Source organism: Monodelphis domestica, chromosome 2, assembly GCF_027887165.1.
Source record: "Monodelphis domestica isolate mMonDom1 chromosome 2, mMonDom1.pri, whole genome shotgun sequence".
NCBI lineage: Eukaryota > Metazoa > Chordata > Mammalia > Didelphimorphia > Didelphidae > Monodelphis > Monodelphis domestica.
The window spans coordinates 272292627-272313340 of NC_077228.1; the positions used below are offsets into that span (position 1 = coordinate 272292627).

General features: G+C 38.2%; 1 protein-coding gene across 3 annotated transcripts in view; it reads left to right on the plus strand.

The window, feature by feature from the left end:
- BLTP3A (bridge-like lipid transfer protein family member 3A) overlaps nt 1–20714 on the plus strand; it is a 75542-nt gene that overhangs the window by 34404 nt on the left and 20424 nt on the right. For all 3 annotated transcript variants that reach the window (XM_016430996.2, XM_007483711.3, XM_007483712.3), the window contains exon 9: nt 11481–11567. In XM_016430996.2, coding sequence (XP_016286482.1) covers nt 11481–11567 — 87 coding nt within the window. The remainder of the gene's footprint in view (nt 1–11480; nt 11568–20714) is intronic.

Consider the following 20714-nt stretch of genomic DNA (forward strand, 5'->3'; position numbering starts at 1 on the left):
ATAGTCAAGTCATTCACCCATTTTGAATTTATCTTGGTGTAGGGTGTGAGGTGTTGGTCTAAACCTAATCTTTCCCACACTGTCCTCCAATTTTCCCAGCAGTTTTTATGAAATAGTGGATTTTTGTCCCAAAAGCTGGGTTCTCTGGGTTTGTTGTATAGTGTCCTGCTGAGGTCACTTACTCCGAGTCTATTCCACTGATCCTCCTTTCTGTCTCTTAGCCAGTACCAAATTGTTTTGATGACTGCTGCTTTATAATATAATCTGAGATCTGGGACTGCAAGGCCCCCTTCCTTTGTATTTTTTTTTCCATTGTTTCCCTGGATATCCTTGATCCTTTGTTCTTCCAAATGAACTTTGTTATGGTTTTTTCTAAATCAGTAAAAAAAATTTTTGGAATTTCAATGGGTATGGCACTAAATAGATAAATGAGTTTGGGTAGGATGGTCATTTTTATTACACTGGCTCGTCCTACCCATGAGCAGTTAATGTTTTTCCACACTTCTAGTCTTAAAGAGCTGCTGGAGGCATTTAGATGTGAGATGACTTGAATCTCATGAATCCATTGTGTATCAAGGACAGAACTTGAACTGGGGCCTTCCTTACTGAGGGCTACACCTTGCAGCCCAGGGAATATGCATGTTGCCTGACCTTAAGGCTCTCAGAGTCTATTAGATACCAAAAAACTTTGCTGTGACACAGAGTAGTACATAATAAATGTTTTAGAGAATTAAAAAACCAAGCTATTCTTTTCCTTTTCCATTGGTGCCAAATGGGAAGAAATAGTTTCATTAATAGTCATTGAGCATCATAAGTTATGGTTTTGTAATTCAGTTTAAAATAATCTTGGTGCAAAATAGCTTGCTTGCTATAATCTCATGAGACTGTTATATTCTTTAGTTTTTGCTTCATTTTGTTTCATTATTACATTTCTTAATACTTCAAACAAATAGTTCTATGACCCCATTGATTTGAGGGGTTCTCTATTACAGAGTGGGACCCACGATGATTGCCCATTCTGAAGCATTTTTTTCTATAAGCTCATCACAGGTAGACCTCCCAGTATGAAGGGCTTCTCATGATTTCTCATGATTTCCCACCTCTTGTCATCTCTTATCATCACCACTTGATGAACATTCTTTTACAAAATCTTTTATTCTTTCTCTGCAGAAACCCTTGTTGGTTATGTGTTGTAGTCTGCTTACATCTCCCACACATTTGCCTTTCATGTAACACCCATTGTTTCTCACAATGTAGGAAAAGTACTCTTGTTTTTGTGCCCAGCTGCTGGTTGGGTTTGCTTTGTTCACTCTGTGTACAAAGTACACTTTGTGTACTGAGCTTTCAAGAAAAACCCAACAATTTTGAACTGTACTCAAAGGGCTCTAAAACTGTACATATCCTTTGATCCAGTAATGCCATTACTGGGTCTGTAAAAGAGATAATGAAAAAGGGGAAAGGACCTGCTTGTACAAAAATATTTATAGCTGCTCTTTTTGTTATGGCAAAGAATTGGAAATTGAGGGAATGCCCCATCAATTGGGGAATGGCTGAACAAATTGTGGTACCTGTTGGAAGACTATTGTGTTATAAGAAATGATAAGCAAGGTGGTTTTAGAAAAAGCTGGTAATAACTATGGAAACTGATGGAGAGCAAAATGAGCAGAATTTGAAGAACATTGTATACAATAACAGCAATATTGGGTGATGATTATCTGGGAAAACTTGGCTATTCACAGCAATGCACTGATCTGGGATAATCCTGCAAGACTTATGATGGGAATGATATCCATCTCCAGAAAGAACTGTGGGAGTCATCTTTCACATTGATGTATTTTTTATTTTATTTTGGAATTTTGGTTATGTATGAGTGTGCTCCTACAGAATGACCAATATGGAAGTGTGTTTTGCATCACAAGAAAAAAATGAAAGGGAAGAAATTGAAGGGAAACTAAAATCACTGAATCAAAATTCATTGTATCTCTTATCTTTTCCATTCTAAAGAAACATTTCTATAATTTGATTGAATTCAAATGACTAAAATTAAACTGATGAAGAGTTTTAAAAAATCTCACTTCTTTGCAAAATGTCAGACTTCTTGATTTAAAAAGGAAATAAGACTGAAGGATTTTGTTATATCTAGGGTTCAGCAAAAACTTGAATTCAGTTTTTCAGAAGTATTTTCCATAACAGGGTTTGTTTGTTTTTTTCATGATTTACTTTCATTACCTAGCTTCTTGCTTAGAAAGTATTCATGGTTGATAATTGAAAATAACTACAAAAGACTTTCACAGAAATGCTGAACTACTTACACAAATTACCTGTCGTTATTTAGAAGTTTTCAGCATGCTTTAAGACTTTTTTCTCCTACTTACACTTCAGAGTCTTTATTTTAGCAAATTATTTATCATTTTTGGATTTCTCCATTTGACAAGATGTGTAGAACCATCTCTCAGAAATGGCAAGGATATTTTGTAATCTGCCCTATGATCTGAATACTATTCCATTTGCATGCCATTCTTATAGGTCATCTTTATAGGTTACAAAGAATAGGCTAGTCTCCTAGGTTGATATCTTCTTGCTTTAAGGAGAATAAAGAGTAACCATTCTAAAACATGCCAGTTTCCTAGGTTGGCCTCTTCCTTCTTTCAGAAGATCCTTTCCTGCCTGTAGGAGACAGTCACCATTCCATCCTGCTTCTTCCTCCTCTCTTTTGGCCTGGCCTGCAAATGCCTCTGACTGAGTTGCTTAATATCCTAAGAGTATTTCATTCTGATACCAAACTCCTAGTAATGTTGATACCCACCTGAACTCATTTGTAAATTATTAACAAATTTTTACCCAGTCATAACCTCCCTTTCTTACTGATTGTAAATCCCTACCATCTGTTATTATTCACATCCCATTCTCCACCTCCCACTGCCTTCTGCCTTATTCCCATCCTCTCCAATCTCAGCCCCTCCCCCACCAAGTCCCACTCAAAAGCTACTCACCCTTTTGTGCTCTATGGGATGCAGCTAGATGGTGCAATGGATAGAGTACTATGCTTGGAATTGAGAAGACCTCCATTCAATTGTAGCCTCAGACAATTCCTAGCTATGTGATCCTGGGCAAGGCTTTTGACCTCTATTTGCCTCAGTTTCCTCAACTGTTAAATGAGAATAATAACCTGCCTCCCAAAGTCCCTGTAAGGATCAGATGAGACAATACTTGTTAAAAAGTACATAGCACAGTGCCTGTCTATATCTCGTTTATATGTGGTTGTTTGCATGTTGTCTTCTCCATTAGGCTGTGAGCTTCTTGAGTGCAGGAATTGTCTTTTACATTTATTTTTATCACTAATGCTTTATCACACTATCTATATGCCAGGCACTATGCTAAACACTAGGGATACAAAAAGAGGCAAAAGACAGTTCCTGTCCCCAAGGAGTTCACAAATTTAATCCTAAATCTAATGAGGAAGACAACATACAAACATATATATATAAACAAGCTATTTATAGTATAAATAGGAAATAGAGGGAAGGCACTAGAATTACAATGGGAAAGACTTCCTGTAAAAGATGAGATTTTAGTTGGTTCTTGAAGCTGGAGGAGTCAACAGGCAAGGTTGAGGAAAGAGCATTCCAATAAGGGACAGTCAGAGAAAATGCCAGGCTCCAAGAGAAAAGAAGGAATTAGGGAGGAGAGAATGATCAATAGTATCTAAGCCAGAAGAGAGGTCAAAGAGAATGAAGGTTGAAGAAAGGCCATTGGATCTTGCAACAAAGAAATGATTGGTAACTTTGGAGAGAGTTTTGGTAGAATGATAAAGTTGGAATCCAAATTGTAAGCAACTAGTTTTTTAGTTGATTTTCTAGGATTCTCTAAGTATGTATAAGTATATATATATATATATATATATATATATATATATAAAATCTGCAAGGAATGATAGTTTAGTTTCCTTATTGCCTACTTTAATTCTTTTAATTTCTTTTTCTTATCTGATCCAAATTTTAAGCAGTGAAGAGAGTAAGAGAAGAGAAAATGGGAACATTTATTGTAGATGGCCTTTTTGAGGAATTTAGCAACAAAGGACAGATTCAGATATAGGAAATTAGTTTGTCGAGATGGAAGAATCAAGGGATATTTTTTTCAGAATATAAGAGACATGACCCCAAGCTTGTTAGTTGAAACCAGTGTACATTGGAATCTTAGGCCTGCTTGTTTCATGGAGTAGTATATTCTTCTAAGATCAGCCCCAGGATTCAAGTATCTAGTGGAAGAAGTGGAACAAATGGAACCTCTTCCAAGTTTCTTCTTCTTCTCTTCCCATTTCAATCCATCATTGCCAAAATTAAAAAAAAAAACCTTTACCTTCTATTTTAGAATCAATACTCTGTATTGGTTCTAAGGCAGAAGAGTGGTAAAGGTTAGGCAATGGGGGTTAAGTGACTTGCCCAGGGTCACACAGCTAGGAAGTATCTGAGGTCAGATTTGAACCTATAACCTCCTGTCTCTAGGTCTGGCTCTCAATCCACTGAGCTACCCAGCTGCCCCTGCCAAAATAAATTTTTCTAATCTGACCAGATCATGCCCTACTTAATACATTCTAATGGCTTCTTGTTATCTCTAGGACCAATATAAGCTCCTTTGGCATTCAAAGCCCTTCACAACTTGACCCCCAAACCATCTTTCCATCCATATTATACATTATTCCCTTTCACACGCTCTTTGTTCTAATTAAATTATTCTTTTTACTGTTCTTTATCGACTGCCCTCTCTTTGTAATTTCTATACCTTTGTACTGTCTATCCCTTGTGTTTGCAATGTCCGATCTCCTCATCTGTGCTCTCACTTTGGTTTTTGTACCCCATGCGTAGCCCAGTGCCTGACACAAAGTGGGTATTTAATAATGCTTATTGATTGTTCTGAGGCAGTTACATGGAGCAGTGGATAGAGTGGTAGGCTTGGAGTCAGAAAGACTTGAGTTTAAATCTTGCTTCAGACACAAGCTTGTGTGACCCTGGATAAATCACTTAACCCTGTTGCCTCAGTTTCCTTATCTGTAAAACAAGCTGGAGAAGAAAACGACAAACCATTCCAATATATTTGTCAAGAAAACACCAAATGGGGTTATGGAGAATTGGACACTATTAAAATGACTGAACAACAATGATCGATTGATTATTGTAGAACTGGAATTGGGGGGAAAAGAACGTTCTGTCTTTCTCCCCTCTTTCCTAGAACCATATTGTAAAGGGTGAATATTATGGTTGAGACTGAAAAAAATCTAAATTTAAATGGTCGCCAAGGGAAATCCCAAATAATAAAATACCCAAGTCAGCTGCCAAATTTTTATGGTATTTTAATTACAACAGGAGGAAGAAAATATTAGAGGGAGAGAGAGAAAAGGGAAAAGGGAGAGAAGGAAAGAAGTTTAACTCAGAACCACTCTGGCTCAGGCTGAGCCAAAGCGGGCCTTAAGGCCTTGGAAAGCCAAGGCAGAGAAAAGGGTCAGTCCTTATCACTTACATGACCGGTCTGAAGGAAAGCTGTCTGCAGGGCTCCTCCATGCTCAAGCTCCAGGATTGAAATGCACTCTAGCCCTCCTCACAGGAAGTCCCGAGAACTCCCGAGGCTGTTCTCTACCTCACTTCCTGCGTCTCATATGTGCCAATAGTGGCTCAAGCTTGACTTAGGACCCCCCAGAGGTCTGTCCTTTTTTTTGCACATGTCTGTTGAAGGCCATTTTCTCAAATAATTAAATCTTGAGTTTGAGGCAGCCCTTCCCAATTTTGTTACACTGAGTAGGGTGGAGAATGTGGGTTTCCAAGACCTGATTCTGTTATTCCAAGTATCTCTATTGTTATTGATCAGGAAATAGCTAAATCAGATCTTCTAAAGAATGTTCTGATTAGAGTGGAGTAGTTTTGAAATTCATAATATTCCCTTAACTCTAAAATTCTTGGTTTGATTCTATTATTTATATGAGCTTCTTATCACAAAATTATAGAATTTTAGAGTTGAAAGGAGGCTCATTAGTCACCCAGTCTAATTCATACCTGAAAAAGAATATCTTCTGTAATTTACCCTAACATAATCCTGTGCCAACGACTTCAACATTTGGAGAGTTTTATTTATTGGGGAATTTTCCCCTTATCTCTTTTCAACTTCCTTTTATCCTTTGAGGTCAAATAGGATAAATCTAATTAATCTTCCATGTGTTAACACCTTTAAATACTTTAAGAGAGATGTCTTGTTCCCCTGAGCCTTCTCTTCATTAGACTTTACTTTAAAACCAGCACTTTTCATAACAGCCCTTATTTATATGGCATGAACTTGATGCCTTTCACCATTCTGGGTGCCCTCTGAATGTTTTCTAGTTTAGTTGGTTCAGTGTTCTTCCTAACATGTGATGCCCAGAATGAAATTTGATACTGTAGATGTAATATTTTGAATTAAACACCAAAAAAGAGCATTTCCATGATATACAGCATAATACCCAGAGAGGACTATATATTTTGTGATACTTGCTTTTTAAAAAAAGTATATTTTAAATCGTATATGTTATTTTTATAATTGTTCTCTTTGCCTGCTTTCTTCTGAATCTCTGATATCTTCTGTGGTTTAACAAAAAAATGTTTCAATAATACCCTTTTTTGGGCATCACTTTTTTTGAACCTTTCCTTCCTAATCTCCTATTGAAAATTGATAGAAAGAAGAGGGAGGGGGGAGCAAATAAGCAGAGTCAAGCAAATGAATCTGCTTTTTGGAGAAGACCAAAAATGTAAATCTCTGACAGGAAGTGAGTGACATGTTCCATTGTCCTCTGAAGACATAATTGTCATCGCATTGATCAGAGTTCTTAAGTCTTTCAAAATTGTGTTTCTTTACCATTTTTGCTGTCCTGATATAAATTGTTCTACTTGTTCTGTTTACTCTTCATCATTGTCTACTTGTTCTGTTTACTCTTCATCAATTCATATTACCCAGGGTTTTCTGAAATCATCTCTTTCATTATTCTTATGACATGGTGATATTCCTTTCCATTCTTATACCATAGTTTGTTTTACCATTCCACAGTTTCTTGATATTGCCTTCAATTCTAGTTCTTCTCTTTTCTTTTCAACCTTTGATTCTTCTTGAATGAGTAAGTTTTTTGCTTGTGGTTATTCCTCCCATTTTTATCAGCTTCCCTCCTATCACCTTACTTGTTTCTTTCCCTGTGAAGTATGATATATTTTTATACCATATTTGTGCGTGTTCATCCATCCTTTGTCTGTTTTAGATAGGACTGAGATTCATCTGATGCCTGATCTTCTTTCTCTTTATTCCATATGTTGTATTCTTCTTTGTGTACCCTAATTATTATAGATAGCAAGTTCTAGCCCTTTTTCCTTTCTATGTTAGTATATTCCTTTTATATATTTTTCTCTTCCCCCTAAAACTCTAGTACCAGTCTAATCCAAGGTCCTGTATTTTTCTTATTTAATTCTTGTATCCTTTAATGATATTAAGAATCTGAAAGGATACTTTGACTTTTCTTCATATGTTAGAATGTTAGCACTACATTATCATGAGCCCTCTTCTCATTCACTCAAATATATGAACTTCTTAGATCTCTCTGGCTCTTACATTTCTATTTAAAAGTTTCTATTCAGCTCTGGGTTTTCAGCAGAAATACTTCAAAGGTCCCTATTCAGTTAAAGATCCATCTACATCTCTGCATCCCCATTGAACTATACACAATTTTTCAAAGTAAGTTATTCTTGGTTGAAAGCCTATATCTTTTGACTTTGGAATATTATTTACCAAGATTTCCTTTCATTTATAGTAGGGGCTCCCAAGTCTTTATGTGAATCTGACTGTTCTTTGATACTCGAACTGTTTTTCTTTCTGGATGCTTATGTTGTGGGAGAAATACACCCAAAGTTTGTAGTGGGGTCTCACCCCAAGAATGGGAGGCTCAAATTCCTTCCAATCCAGAAGTAAAAAAAGAATTTTATTTGAAGACAAAGAGGTTTAAAGTGATGAAATAATCTTATAACGGTGGAATTGCCTGGGGACTAACCAGATAGCCTTGGGGCTGATGATTTAGCTTGTGAGATAAAAGAGTACCTTAATAGGTGCTGGAGTAGCCCTGGGGCTGATAGAATAGCAGCTCCCCAAGTGTAGAGTAGCAGCTACAAGTGTGGAATAGCAGGTTGTGTATCAGGATTTGCATATTTATTCCTATCAGGGGGTTAGTCATCTCCCATTCCAGAGAAATCTTCACCTTTTCTCATAAACCCTGGAAAATGGGCATGGCCAAATTCAAGTGGAGGTGTGGTTTTGTGTTTGATATGTCATAGGTGAACTCAGGGACATCAGAAAGGGAAGGAATAAGGAGCATGCAAAGATTTGGGGAAATCCTCCTGGAGGGCCAGAGCCCTTAATGTTTATGTCCCATGTTTCCCCATGGTCCAACTTGGCTTCATTTTGTAAACCTTAAAATGTCTTAGACTTATAAATGTTGGAAATTTCACCATTGGGAAATTTCATACTTGAAAAATTTCCTCTTGATAGTGGGAACTCTATTGGAATGTGAACCCCATTGGCATGGGAGGTTCCTCCTCCTCCCTTGTTAAGATTACTTTAGGACAGAAACCTTTTGCTGAACAATGGAAAGGGCTTTGACCTATGCTTAAGCATAGAACAGGAATTTCTTTGAGTCATGATTGATTTTAGAATTGATACACTGGAGATACTTGGAATGACAGAACCAGGTCTTGGAAAATACAATTTCCACCCCACTCAGTCCTAACAGGATTTAGGAAGGGCTGCAGCAAAGGATCAAGATTTAATTATTTGAGAATATGACCTTCAACAGACATGTGCAAAGCCACAGACCTCTGGGCGGTCCTGGGTTAAGCTAGAGCCACCATTGGCACAGGGAAGACATGGACAGTGATTGGTAGATGTGAGAACTGAGGGGAGGGAACTTGGATGGTTTCCTTAAAGATAGAGGGGTCTGAGGACAGAGAGGTGGTTGGTTGGAGAGGTTTTTGCTCTGAGAGGTGGTGCTTTGAGAAGTTTGCTCTGAAGGAAGCTGGAGGAAGAGGCCCCTGAGACTGTTTCTCCATTTTGGTCACGTGAGTAATAGGGACTGATCTCTTTTCCTTGCCTCAGCTATCTAAGGGCTTGGGCCTTTTGGCCCAGCCTAAACAGAAGGGCTATTTAAGCCCTATTCCCTTCTCTCCCCTTTCTTTCTCTCTCTCTCTCTCTCTCCTTCTCTCTCTCTATCTCTAATACCTTTCTTCCTCCTGTTTGTAATTAAACTCCATAAAAGGTTGACTGCTGACTTGAGTTTTCATTTAGGAATTACATAGCTGAATTCCTTGGCGACCTTAAATTAATATATATCAGTCTTTTAAAGTGATTTCCTTGTCACAATTTGTCAGTGTGGGAGATAACTCATTACCCTTCTGGAGTGTTTTCTTCAATGATGAGAGCATGGGGAAGGGGATACAATACAGTGGATGACCACTATAGGTATCTAATATCTAACAGTTCAGAACCAAGGTAAATACAGAATAATATGAATAATTAATAATGTAGGACAGTCACAAAGCTGATGCCCAGTATAAAGCATTACAAATCCAATAGAGATCATTGATAATACAGAATGGATTTGTTCAACAATACAGATTCCACAATTCATGCTTGACTAATGCTGAAACTATAGATTTTGCAGTTGATATTTAACTGGTACTAATTGGTGAGAACTTCAAGATTTAGAGCATGAGAGTTCTGTTTCTATTACTGCCCCTCATTGCCCACTCCCAGTCTCCATCACTTATGTTATTTTTTCTTTGAGGCAGTAGGTCTGGATTTTGGCTGTCATGTACTTAGAGATACTTCCTTTGAGGTTCCTCATCTATGGATAACTTACTCTGCTCTCTTGTTCTAATGGATTTGGGTAGTTTTTGTTTATGATTTCTTGAAATGTCCAGGATTTTAGAAAAATAATCATGGTTTTCAGGGAATTTGCTGATTCTTCAATTATATTTCCTTGATCTGCTTCCCAGGTCAACTATTTCTGATATCAACTATCTTCTATTCCTCTAGTTTTCTAATTTTTAATCTTATTCTAATATTTCTTGCTGTCTCATGGAATAATTTATTCCAGGATAAAATATCAAACTCTGTGTTTGTTTGTTTTTTTAATTCTTCATAATCTGGCCCCTACTACTTTCCTGGTGTTCTTATACTTTTTTCTACCCCTTCTCCTCCCACTTATACTCTGTGATCCAGCAATGCAGTCTCCCAACTCCATGCATTTTCACTGGCTGCTCATCATGCCTATCATTCTCTCCTTTATCATTTCTGTGTCTTGGTTTTCCTTACTTCCATCATGCTCCAGCTGAAATCCTACCTTATGTAAGAAGCCTTTTCCTTTAGTCAGCTAAGCACCACAGTGGATAGAGTGTAGGCAAGAAGACCTGAGTTAAAATCTGGCAACAGACACTAACTACGTGATCTTGGGTCTCTCTCTATGGCTTCAACACAGACTTTTCAGGGTTGTTGTGAGGATCAAAGGAGATACTATTTATAAAACACTTTAGCTGAGTGTCTGGTACATAATAAATCCTTCCTTCCTTCCTTCCTTCCTTCCTTCCTTCCTTCCTTCCTTCCTTCCTTCCTTCCTTCCTTCCTTCCTTCCTTCCTTCCTTCCTTCCTTCCTTCCTTCCTTCCTTCCTTCCTTCCTTCCTTCCTTCCTTCCTTCCTTCCTTCCTTCCTTCCTTCCTTCCTTCCTTCCTTCCTTCCTTCCTTCCTCCCTCCCTCCCTTCCTCCCTTCCTCCCTTCTTTCCTCCCTCCCTTTCTTCTTTTCTTGTAAAAGACTTAGGTTCCACTCTCAGTACTTCCACTTACTATTTATGTAACCTTGAATGAGTCAGTTTCTCAGGAACTCAGTTTCTTTATCTATAAAGGAAGATGTTAGATTAAATCGTTTCTAAGGCCCTTTCTAGCTCTAAACCTTATTCTAATTTGTTTATAAAATTACTTAATCGTTGCTGAAAAACGGAGGCCCAAAGACAAAGGTGAAAAAAATGACATTCATCTTGAACTTTCTTGGACTCTGGGTTTTGCCTTATCTATGGTACCAGCAATGGGGGGGGGGGGGGGTGGGAAGAGGGGGGAGAGAGAGAGGGAGAGAGAGAGAGAGAGAGAGAGAGATCCTTCAGTTGGCTGTATCTCTTGCATTCCTGGGTGTCTGTGATCCATTTGCAGAGGGAATTGGATGGAAAAGAACCTTCTGTATCCTTCAGCAATGTTTCCCAAAAGGCTGGTTTCTAAATTATTGCATGTCATCTGAAAATATTTCATTTGCCCTGTGTCTAGAATATAGGCAATACATTGGAGTTGTGCCTTGAACGGGCTTTGAATTTCCTTCAAGTAGTATTTTGTGATCTTTGTGCCATTTTAAACTAATCATCTATAATCTTCTTTTCCAGGGGATTCAGCGAACAGAGTGATGGGGGGTGCCATGCAACTTACCTTCAGGAAAATGGCCTTTGACTACTATCCTTTCCACTGGGCAGGTATGAACCTCATAAACAGAGAAGGAATTATAATACTGCTTTAGGGCTAGAGAATGGAGTCTGAGTTTCTAGGATTCCTCTCTTAATATCTGGGAGAGTTAGATTATAGTTTTCATTGCTCCCAGAGATATTGTTACACTCCCTCCTCAAAGAAATATTTTACTATTCTTCTAGAGATTTTGGTATAAATTGCCCATTGATAGAAGGCAGTGAGAAGTGGGAATGCTGAGGTTGGTGCTCTGATGATGCTTCAGTTAGATTTCATGCTAATTAGGTTGAGATCTTAGCAAGGGCCCTGGGGATCAGCAACTTGAAGGTAATGAGCCTTTGAAAGATTCATAAAGAACAAAAATAGTGGGGGCAGCTACATGGCTCAGTGGACAGAGAGCCAGACCTAGAATTGGGAGGTCCTAGGTTCAAATCTAGCATCATACTCTTCCTAGCTGTGTGGCCCTGGACAAGTCCCTTGACACCCATTGCCTAGCCCTTACCTCTCTTCTGCCTTGGAACCAATTCACAGTATTGAGTCTAAGATGGAAGGCAAGGGTTTAAAAAAGAAACAAAAAATGTAGGAAAATGTCATCCATTATTATTACTTTGTACAGAGAACACAGAGGTTCTGCTGAGGGAAGTGAAAAGGTTAGATAAGACATATTCCCTGACCTCATGGAATTTGTAGAAGGGCAGATGACAAATGCTCAGATAACTATAAAAACAGTGATTCATGAAAATTACATTAAAGAGGCATAAAGAAAATACCATGTGAAATTTGAAGTGGAACAGAAGGCATTGTCAACTCAGTTTATCAGGATTGACTTCCTGAAAGAGGTAGCAGTCTAGTTGGACTTCAGAGACTGGCTTGGGGACTTCTAGCAAGATGATGTAAAGTTTAAATTGGGGCTTTGACTAAATAAGAGAGTTATAAATTCAATGTTGTGGTTGCCAAATTAAAAATATTATCCCTAAGCCAGAAAAAACTTTTAGCAGTTTTTATTTATAACAAGGAAGAGAAAGAGTTAAAGTATGAAATGTAGGAGGGAGAGAGGTAAGCAGTTACCTAGTCTACCCTAAGTGCTGATCCAATGAAATTTAGCTCACTCCCCAACAAAATTCCAATCTCCATGTTTAAGTCCAAGTCACTCACCAGCAAGCTGATGCAGGATCCAAGGAAAAGAGTCTCTCCACAGAACTCATGCTGAAGGGAGTGTCCCACTGAAGCACCAAGGAGCAGAGAGAGTCTCCTCGAAGAGCCACCAAGGCAGGAATCTCTCCCAAGCCATAAGTCCCAAGGAGAAGTCCAAAGGAGAAGTCCTAAAGAACCATCCTCCAAAGAACAAGGAGAAGACTCAAGGACAGGAAGTTCTGGACTTTTTATAGTTCTTTTTCCATGTCACTTCCTATACCTTCCCCTCTTAACAGGAGCCAATCACAGCTTCCAAATTGCCTGGCACTGCCCAGGGGAGAAGTGTCTGTGGGATCCATCTCTCATCCTCTGCGGGTATAAACTCTTATCAAAAGGATTCACAAGTTTCTGACTGATTGAATGTTCCCAGGAGAAAACAGTTGAGGGAGCCAACCCAACAGCCGAACTGAGAACTAGAGAGCTAAGAGCTTGTTTTTGGGAGCTAGGTGGAGAGGCTTCTGATTGGACCCCTCTTAGTTTCTGTCCTAAGGTGAGAGACCTTTGTGGCTTCTGGAGCTGGGGGAGAAACTTTTGAATTAACTTTTGTCTAGTGTGGCTGATGGTGGTGGCTGAATCTGAAGAACTGATGGTATATCTGAGATTTGAGTTTGAAGAAGAAGAAAGAAGAAAAATATTTGTCCTCTTATCTCTCTCTGACTGTCTCTGATAGTGACTGATTGCCAATACTCCCAATACCCTGCTAACTCCTTATATAGATTAGGGAAACCCCCATCCTGCTTACCTCATCCTCCATCCTGTTCTGTCTTCCCCAATAAACCTCCTTACTTGAGAAAAGAGAACAAGAGTATCTTCTCTAAACCTCACAGTTCATCTTGAGTTACATAGAAGGTGGCTGACTAAAAGGGGGGAAGGGAAGGTGACTTGTGAACTCTCTTACTTGATGGCTAATAAAATGTTAAGTAGGCGTTTCTTGATTAATTAACTCAAAATAGACAAAGAGAATAAAGAATTCCCTTTTACAATGTTTAAATAAAAGTTTGCATCTAACTCTTCCTCCTTATCTCAAGGCTAAAGAATGCATCAAATTAAGTAAAGAAACAATAATAGGAAAAAAATTCCATAAAGTTTTTCCTCACATCAAAACAAAAATGGCAAAAACTCAGACTGTCATCTTCCTGCTAGTCCCAGCTTCAGTGTATCAGTGTTCCATCTTTGCCCCTGCTCCAGTGCTATAAGTTCCATGTAAGGAAGCTGCCAAAACAAAAGGAGGCTGACACTTTGAGCAGGTAGGCAGTTCCTAGATTTACCTAAGGCTTTCATCAGTCACAATAACATTCAAAAATTTTTTAAGTTCTCCATTTTAATCTTTGCTTTGTGCCCCCTTTCTTCAACTCCACTGGAGATTATTCCCCTCTTCAATAGGTAGAAGCAAAGGAGTTAAGTCCCTACAGAAAAAAGAAAAAAGAAAAGAGATACCAATGGAGATAGTAAGGAAATGAGTTAAAAAAGAAAAACTCCTAGTTAACAATGAAGAAATATCATGAAGTGAGAGAATCCCATCAGAAAATTCTAGCCAGAAGAAGATAAATCAAATACCAAGAATTTCAGCTTCTTACTATAGGCAGATAGGTGAAACAATTAAGAAAGCCCTGGGCCTCATTCAGGAAGAACTGAGTTCAAATCTAATATCACATTTCCTAGCTGTGTGACCCGAGGCAAATCACTTACCTCTGTCTATTTTAGATTCCTTATTTGTAAGACTAATTCATAATACAAATAACAAGAAATGAAAGTCTAAAAGAAGCAAGTATATTCAATAGCAAAGGGAAATAAATTACACCCAGGTATAACTTTATTTTGTGAAGTTGAACATAGTGATTTGGGAAGAAATAAACTTTGCAAGGGGTAAAAATTAAAGGGTTGGACTAAATTTATAAGTGTGTGGTCGCCATAAATTATTACTCAAGTCATAATAGGTTTCAGGGATTATTGAATAGGAATTTTTATGGATATATTTATTCAACATTGTGCAACCTGTTTTTAAAAATTGATCACATTCTAAGGCATAAAGAACCAGCAAGACAGAATCATTAGAAACAACTTTTTATAGACCATAATGCAGTAAAAATTATAATTGATAAATTGAACATGAACAAGAATTCAGACCTAACTGAAGATTGATTAAAGTTAACTTTAAGTCAGAGAACAAGTCATAGAAAAATAACTTTAAAACATCATCACAGTATGATAACATATCAAAATTTGGGGGTATAGTTAAAGAAATACTTGAGGAAACATTTTTATCTCTGAATGTATTAATAAGAGAGAAAATATATGTAATAATTGTATATATGACTGTATGGTTTCTGTAAGGCTCCATTCTGTGCTCTTTTCTCATGTTCAGGTTCAATACTGAACTCATTATTTTTCTCCCTTAATGCTCCTTTCTTTCTAATTTTCCTTTTAGTATTGAGGCAGTCACCCAGCCTGGGAACTCACATGTCCTGCCTAGGAACTCACATGTCCTTCATTCCTCACTCTCTTACCACTCATATCCAATCTATTATTAAAGCCTGTCAACTCTAATTTCATAACATTTCTCTTTCATACACCCCCTTTTCTGCTTTGCCACTGCCACTACCATTGCTCTGGTACTGTTATAATAACTTCCTGGTTATCCTTACTGCTGTAAATCTCTTCCTAGTCCAATTCATCCTCCTTGTTAGGTGCCAAAGTGACTTTAAAATCTTCTTTTAGGTATTTAAACCCTTTCATAATCTGGCTTCCCCTTCCAGCATGTACTCTATGATACAGTGATATTGATCTTGCAGTTGTTCCTTATACAAAATATTCTTGTCTCCTGACTTCAGAGATTTTCTTTAGCTATCACCCTTGTATGGAATGCTCCCCTTACTCATTTCCATCCCATGGCTTCCTTCTAAAATGTCACCTACTGGGGCAGCTGGGTGGCTCAGTGGATTGAGAGCCAGGCCTAGAGACAGGAGGTCCTAGGTTCAAATCTGGCCTCACACTTCCCAGCTTTGTGACCCTGGGCAAGTCACTTGACTCCCATTCCCTAGCCCTTACTGCTCTACTGCCTCGGAACCACTACATAGTATTGATTCTAAGAAAGAAGGTTAAGGATTTTAAAAAAAATCTCAAATTCTCATGCTGAATGTGACCAAAAATGTATACTTCATTCTGTATTTCACTTCATCACTTTTCTGTCAGGAAGTATGTAGGTAGTGAGCTTCTTCATAAGTCTTCTGGAATTGAAAATGAGTTACTACCTTGATTAGAGTTCTTTTTTTTTATTATTAAGTTTATTTAATTAATTTAGAATAGTTTTCCATGGTTACATGATTCAAGTATTTTCCTTCTCTTCCCACCTCCTTCTCATAGCGGATGAGCAATTCCTTCAGGTTTTACATGTGTCATTGATCCAGACCTATTTCCATATTATCAATATTTGCACTAGGGTGATCGTTTAGAGTCTATATCCCCAAACATATCCCCATCAAACCATGTGATCAAGCAGTTGGTTTTTCTTCTGTGTTTCTACTTCCATAGTTCTTTCTTTGGATGTGGATAGCGTTCTTTCTCATAAGTCCCTCAGAATTGTCTTGGCTCATTGGATTGCTGCTAGTAGCGAAATCATTATATTCAATTGTGCTTCTGTGTATAATGTTCTCCTGGTTCTGCTCCTTTCACTCTGCATCAGTTCCTGGAGGCCATTCCAGTTTACATGGAATTCCTCCAGTTCATTATTCCTTTGACCCTTACTGATCATTATTTTTATTGCCTTATGATCTGGAAAGTTTGCATTTATTATTTCTGCTTTTCTGCATTTGTTTGCCATGTTTTTATGACCTAGTACATAGTCAATCTTTGTGAATGTACCATGTGCTGATGAAAAGAAGGTGTATTCCTTTTTGTCCCTATTTATTTTTCTTCATATATCTATTAACTCTAATTTTTCTAAGATTTCATTCACATCTTTTACCTCTTTCTTATTTATTTTTTTATTTGATTTATCTAAATTTGATAGTGGTAGGTTCAGGTCTCCAACTAGTATAGTTTTACTATCTATTTCCTCCTTCAATTCCACTAGTTTCTCCTTTTGAAATTTACATGCTATACCATTTGGTGCATACATGTTTGTTACTGATATTTCCTCATTGTCTATACTCCCTTTTATCAGGATGTATTTACCTTCCCTATCCCTTTTAATCAGATCTATTTTTACTTTGGCTTTGTCAGATATCATGATTGCAACTCCTGCCTTCTTTCTATCAGTTGAGACCCAATAGGTTTTGCTCCAACATTTAATTCTAATATTGTGAGTTTCTACCCACCTCAAGTGTTTCTTGCAGACAACATATGGTAGGATTTTGGATTCTAATCCACTCTCCTACTTGTTTTTGTTTTATGAGTGTGTTCATCCCATTCACGTTCAAAGTTATGATTGTCAATTGTGTATTCCCCAGCATTTTGATATCCTCTCCTAGTTTTGACCTTTCTTCTTTTGCTATATCCTTCTAAACCAGTGGTTTGCTTTTAATCAGTTCCCCTATTCCCCACCTTTAATAAGCTTCCCTTTCTGTCCCCTCCCTTTTTGTTTCCTTCTTATTTTTTCAGGGTCTATTAAGTTCCCTCCCCCCCTCTCTTTCCCTCCCTTTTTGTACTCCCTGTCCCCGTATCCCCCCTCCCCCTTAGTTTTCCCTTCTTATTTTCCCTGTAGGGTAAGATAGAATTCAATACCCAAATTGATCTAGATGCTCTTTCCTCTCAGAATTGATTTCACTGAGAGTAAGGTTTAAGTATTACCTATTAGCACTCTCTTCCTCTCCTTCTTATAAGAGTATTCTTCCCCTCCCCTTCCCATGTGTTTCTTTGTGTGACAAAGATTATCCTATTTATTTTATTTCTTCAAGTATCTCTTGGTGCCATCTTCCATTCCCCCTCCCTTTTTCTTTTTTGCATATCATCTTATAGCACTTATTACCCCAATCTCTTCCTGTGAATGATTCCTCTAATTACTATAATAGTGAATATAATTTTTGAGAGTTACAAGTAACATTTTTCCCATATACTAATATAAATAATTTTATCTTATTGAAACCCTTAAAGAAGAATGTTTGAATAAAAAAAACATTTTTCCCCTTTTCCCTCTCTTTATTATTTACCTTTTCATGTTTCTCTTGATCTTTGTGTTTGGATATCAACCTTTCCACTTAGTTCTGGTGTTTTCTTTACTCTACTCTCTTCTGGTCATTATGTGCTGTCAAAGATAAGAGATAAATTTGGTGGAGTTTCATCTCTCAGCTTTTTTTTTTCTTTCCTGTGGCTTTGGTGGTGCGGACTTTTTGAGTAGGTAGAAAAAACTCAGTCATGTGGTTCTATTTTGTCAGATAATAAACTTTATAAGTATAATACTTGAAGTATTGGATATTAATTTAAATCCTACACTTTGCATATTTGCCATAGTCTAGTTGTTCTTCCCATCTTTGTTTTTATTAGTGTCATTTTACTTCTTTATGTAGTGCTGTCCAGGTCTTGTTCTTTCCAGAGGCCAGCTCTGGAGGAGGGAACACAGAGGGGTCCATGTGGATGAGAAAGTGACAGGCTCGAGGGAGCCTATGAGTGATATCACGGATTTTTTTTATTAAGGATTGAATGTAGTATATATAGGAAATTTTGCTCTAGCAACTAAAGAAGTATCGTGAACCAATCAGGAATTAGAGGAATTATAGGAAGGGGGAGGAATGCAGTTGTGGTCATTAGGGTGACAAGCTGTTTACACCATAAACTGCAAAGGTTTCTTTGGCATTTGCATACATGGATTTTTCCTTGTTCATGAGGATACAGCCCCAAGTTTTGTTGCCTTAAAAGGAGTGGTGCTTAAGCTTTGTATATATGGTTCAAGGCTTACTGCTATGATAGAGGCTGTGGTAGAGGCATGGAGAAAGAGAGGACTTGTGAACCAAGATGCAAGAACCAGGGCTGGGGATCTGCCTGTTAATCAGAAGAAGGTTGCAAAACGGAATGTTCCCAGGAGTGGGCAGTTGAGCTGACCAGGGGGAGGGGACTTGACTTGGAGTCACTCCCTCTGGAGGTGGAACCTGGCTGAAGGACCCTTGTAGAGCTGACTTAGTTTGGGGGAGCTCTCTGATCAAGAGAGAAACCCCTGAGATTTGACTGATCAAGAGTTGGAGGAAAGCCAGGCTGAAGCAAAGATTTTGAACTTTGTTTTTCTCTGGGGTTGAAGCTGAGAAAGGAGATAATCCAGACTGAAGGAAAGATTTTGGACTTTGTTTTCTCTCTTGAGGAGTTGTCTCAGACTGAAGGACTCTTGGGGGGGGGGGGGGAGAACTTCAGAAGTTAAACTGAGAGACTTTGCTGACTTTGTGAAGAAGAAATTTTGTGAAGAAGAATATTTTGAACAGCTGTTGTCCTCCATTTCCCTACATGTCTTAGAGTCACAGCTTGTGACTGTATTACTTTCTCAAACCCTCATTTTAGTTTAGGGAAATTCTCATCCCTCTTACTTCAGTTTCCCATCCTGTTATCACAATAAACCCCTTACCTGAGAAAGAAATTTTATAGTCCACTCAGGGGGGAGGGAGGAAGCCAAAGGCTTCCAGAAGAGGGTGGTTAAGGGAGAGGGTGAGGGAGGAAGGAGCTTAGGAAATAGATTGATCCATCAGCCATCAGTAGGGATCAGTAGGCAAACCCCAGAATATACCCCAGTATCTATCTAGAGCAGTTCCCCTGTGTGGTAGCATCTCTGTGTAGTAGTATCCCTGTGTGGCAGCATTTCTCATTCTTACCTCCACAAATAAGCAGTTTCAGGTTCCTGTAGCAGTAGGTCACAAGCCAGAGAACAGCAGTCATTGCAGAAAAAACAGTTCCCTTCAGTTTATTTCTCTATTTCAATAAGTAATAGTTTCATTCAGTTTACATTCTCTATTTCGATAAATAGTTTTCCTCAATTTACTTTCTCTATTTCAAGTGGCACCCATAGTCTGACTGTACCCAAGAATCCCACAGGCAGGAAAGAAAAGATAGACAAAAGATGTTCAAACAAGTGGTTTTTGGTGTGTAGTTTTGGCAGCCATCACCTACTTTTGGGTTTACCATAGTCTATACAACAAACTGACTCAAATGGTAGTGGAAACTATGGATTATGTAGGAAATGTGACAATGACTGTGTTACAATTACCTTTTCAAAATGAACTGGTTCGCTGGCAAGTCCTGGCACAAGTATATGTAATCTTCATGGCTGTGTTGCAGACTCTAACCCAAGTGAAGAAGGTTTTTAGATTCATGGTTCCCCTGAAAGCTGAAAAGGTAATGGCTATGAATACCAACTTAGACAAGATGATTAAGGCAGTATTTGAACAACTGATTAAGGAAAAAGGCATAGATCTAGTTATGGGCAAGGACAATGGGCAAACAGAGAATGCACCTCAGGAAACTGAAGGTAGCAATGAAAATGAAAACCAGGCTGTTAGTGCCCCGACTTGATTTTTTTTTTTTTTGAGTTGGTGGTCTATTTGAGAGTTAAGCTGGCCAGGTGAAACTGAGAGACTTTGAACTTTGTTTTCTCTCTTGGGGGAGTTGTCTCAGACTGAAGGACCCTTGGGGGGGGGTGCTTCAGAAATTAAGCTGAAAGACCTTGCTGATTTTGTGAAGAAGAAGAAGAAAGATTTTAAAAAGCTGTTGTCCTCCATCTCCCTAACTGTTGTAGGGTCACAGTTTGTGACTGGACTACTTCCTCAAACCCTCCTAAAATTATCCTTGTAGTTTAGGAAAATCCTCTTACCTCAGTTTCCCATCCTGTTATCACAATAAACCCCTTACCTGAGAAAGAATTATAATTTTGAATTATTCCCCAGTATTTATCTAGAGCAGTTCCCCTCTGTGGCAGCATCTGTGTACCAGCATCCCTGTATGGCAGCATTCCTGTATTAGCATTCCCCCAACATTTCTCATTTCTACCT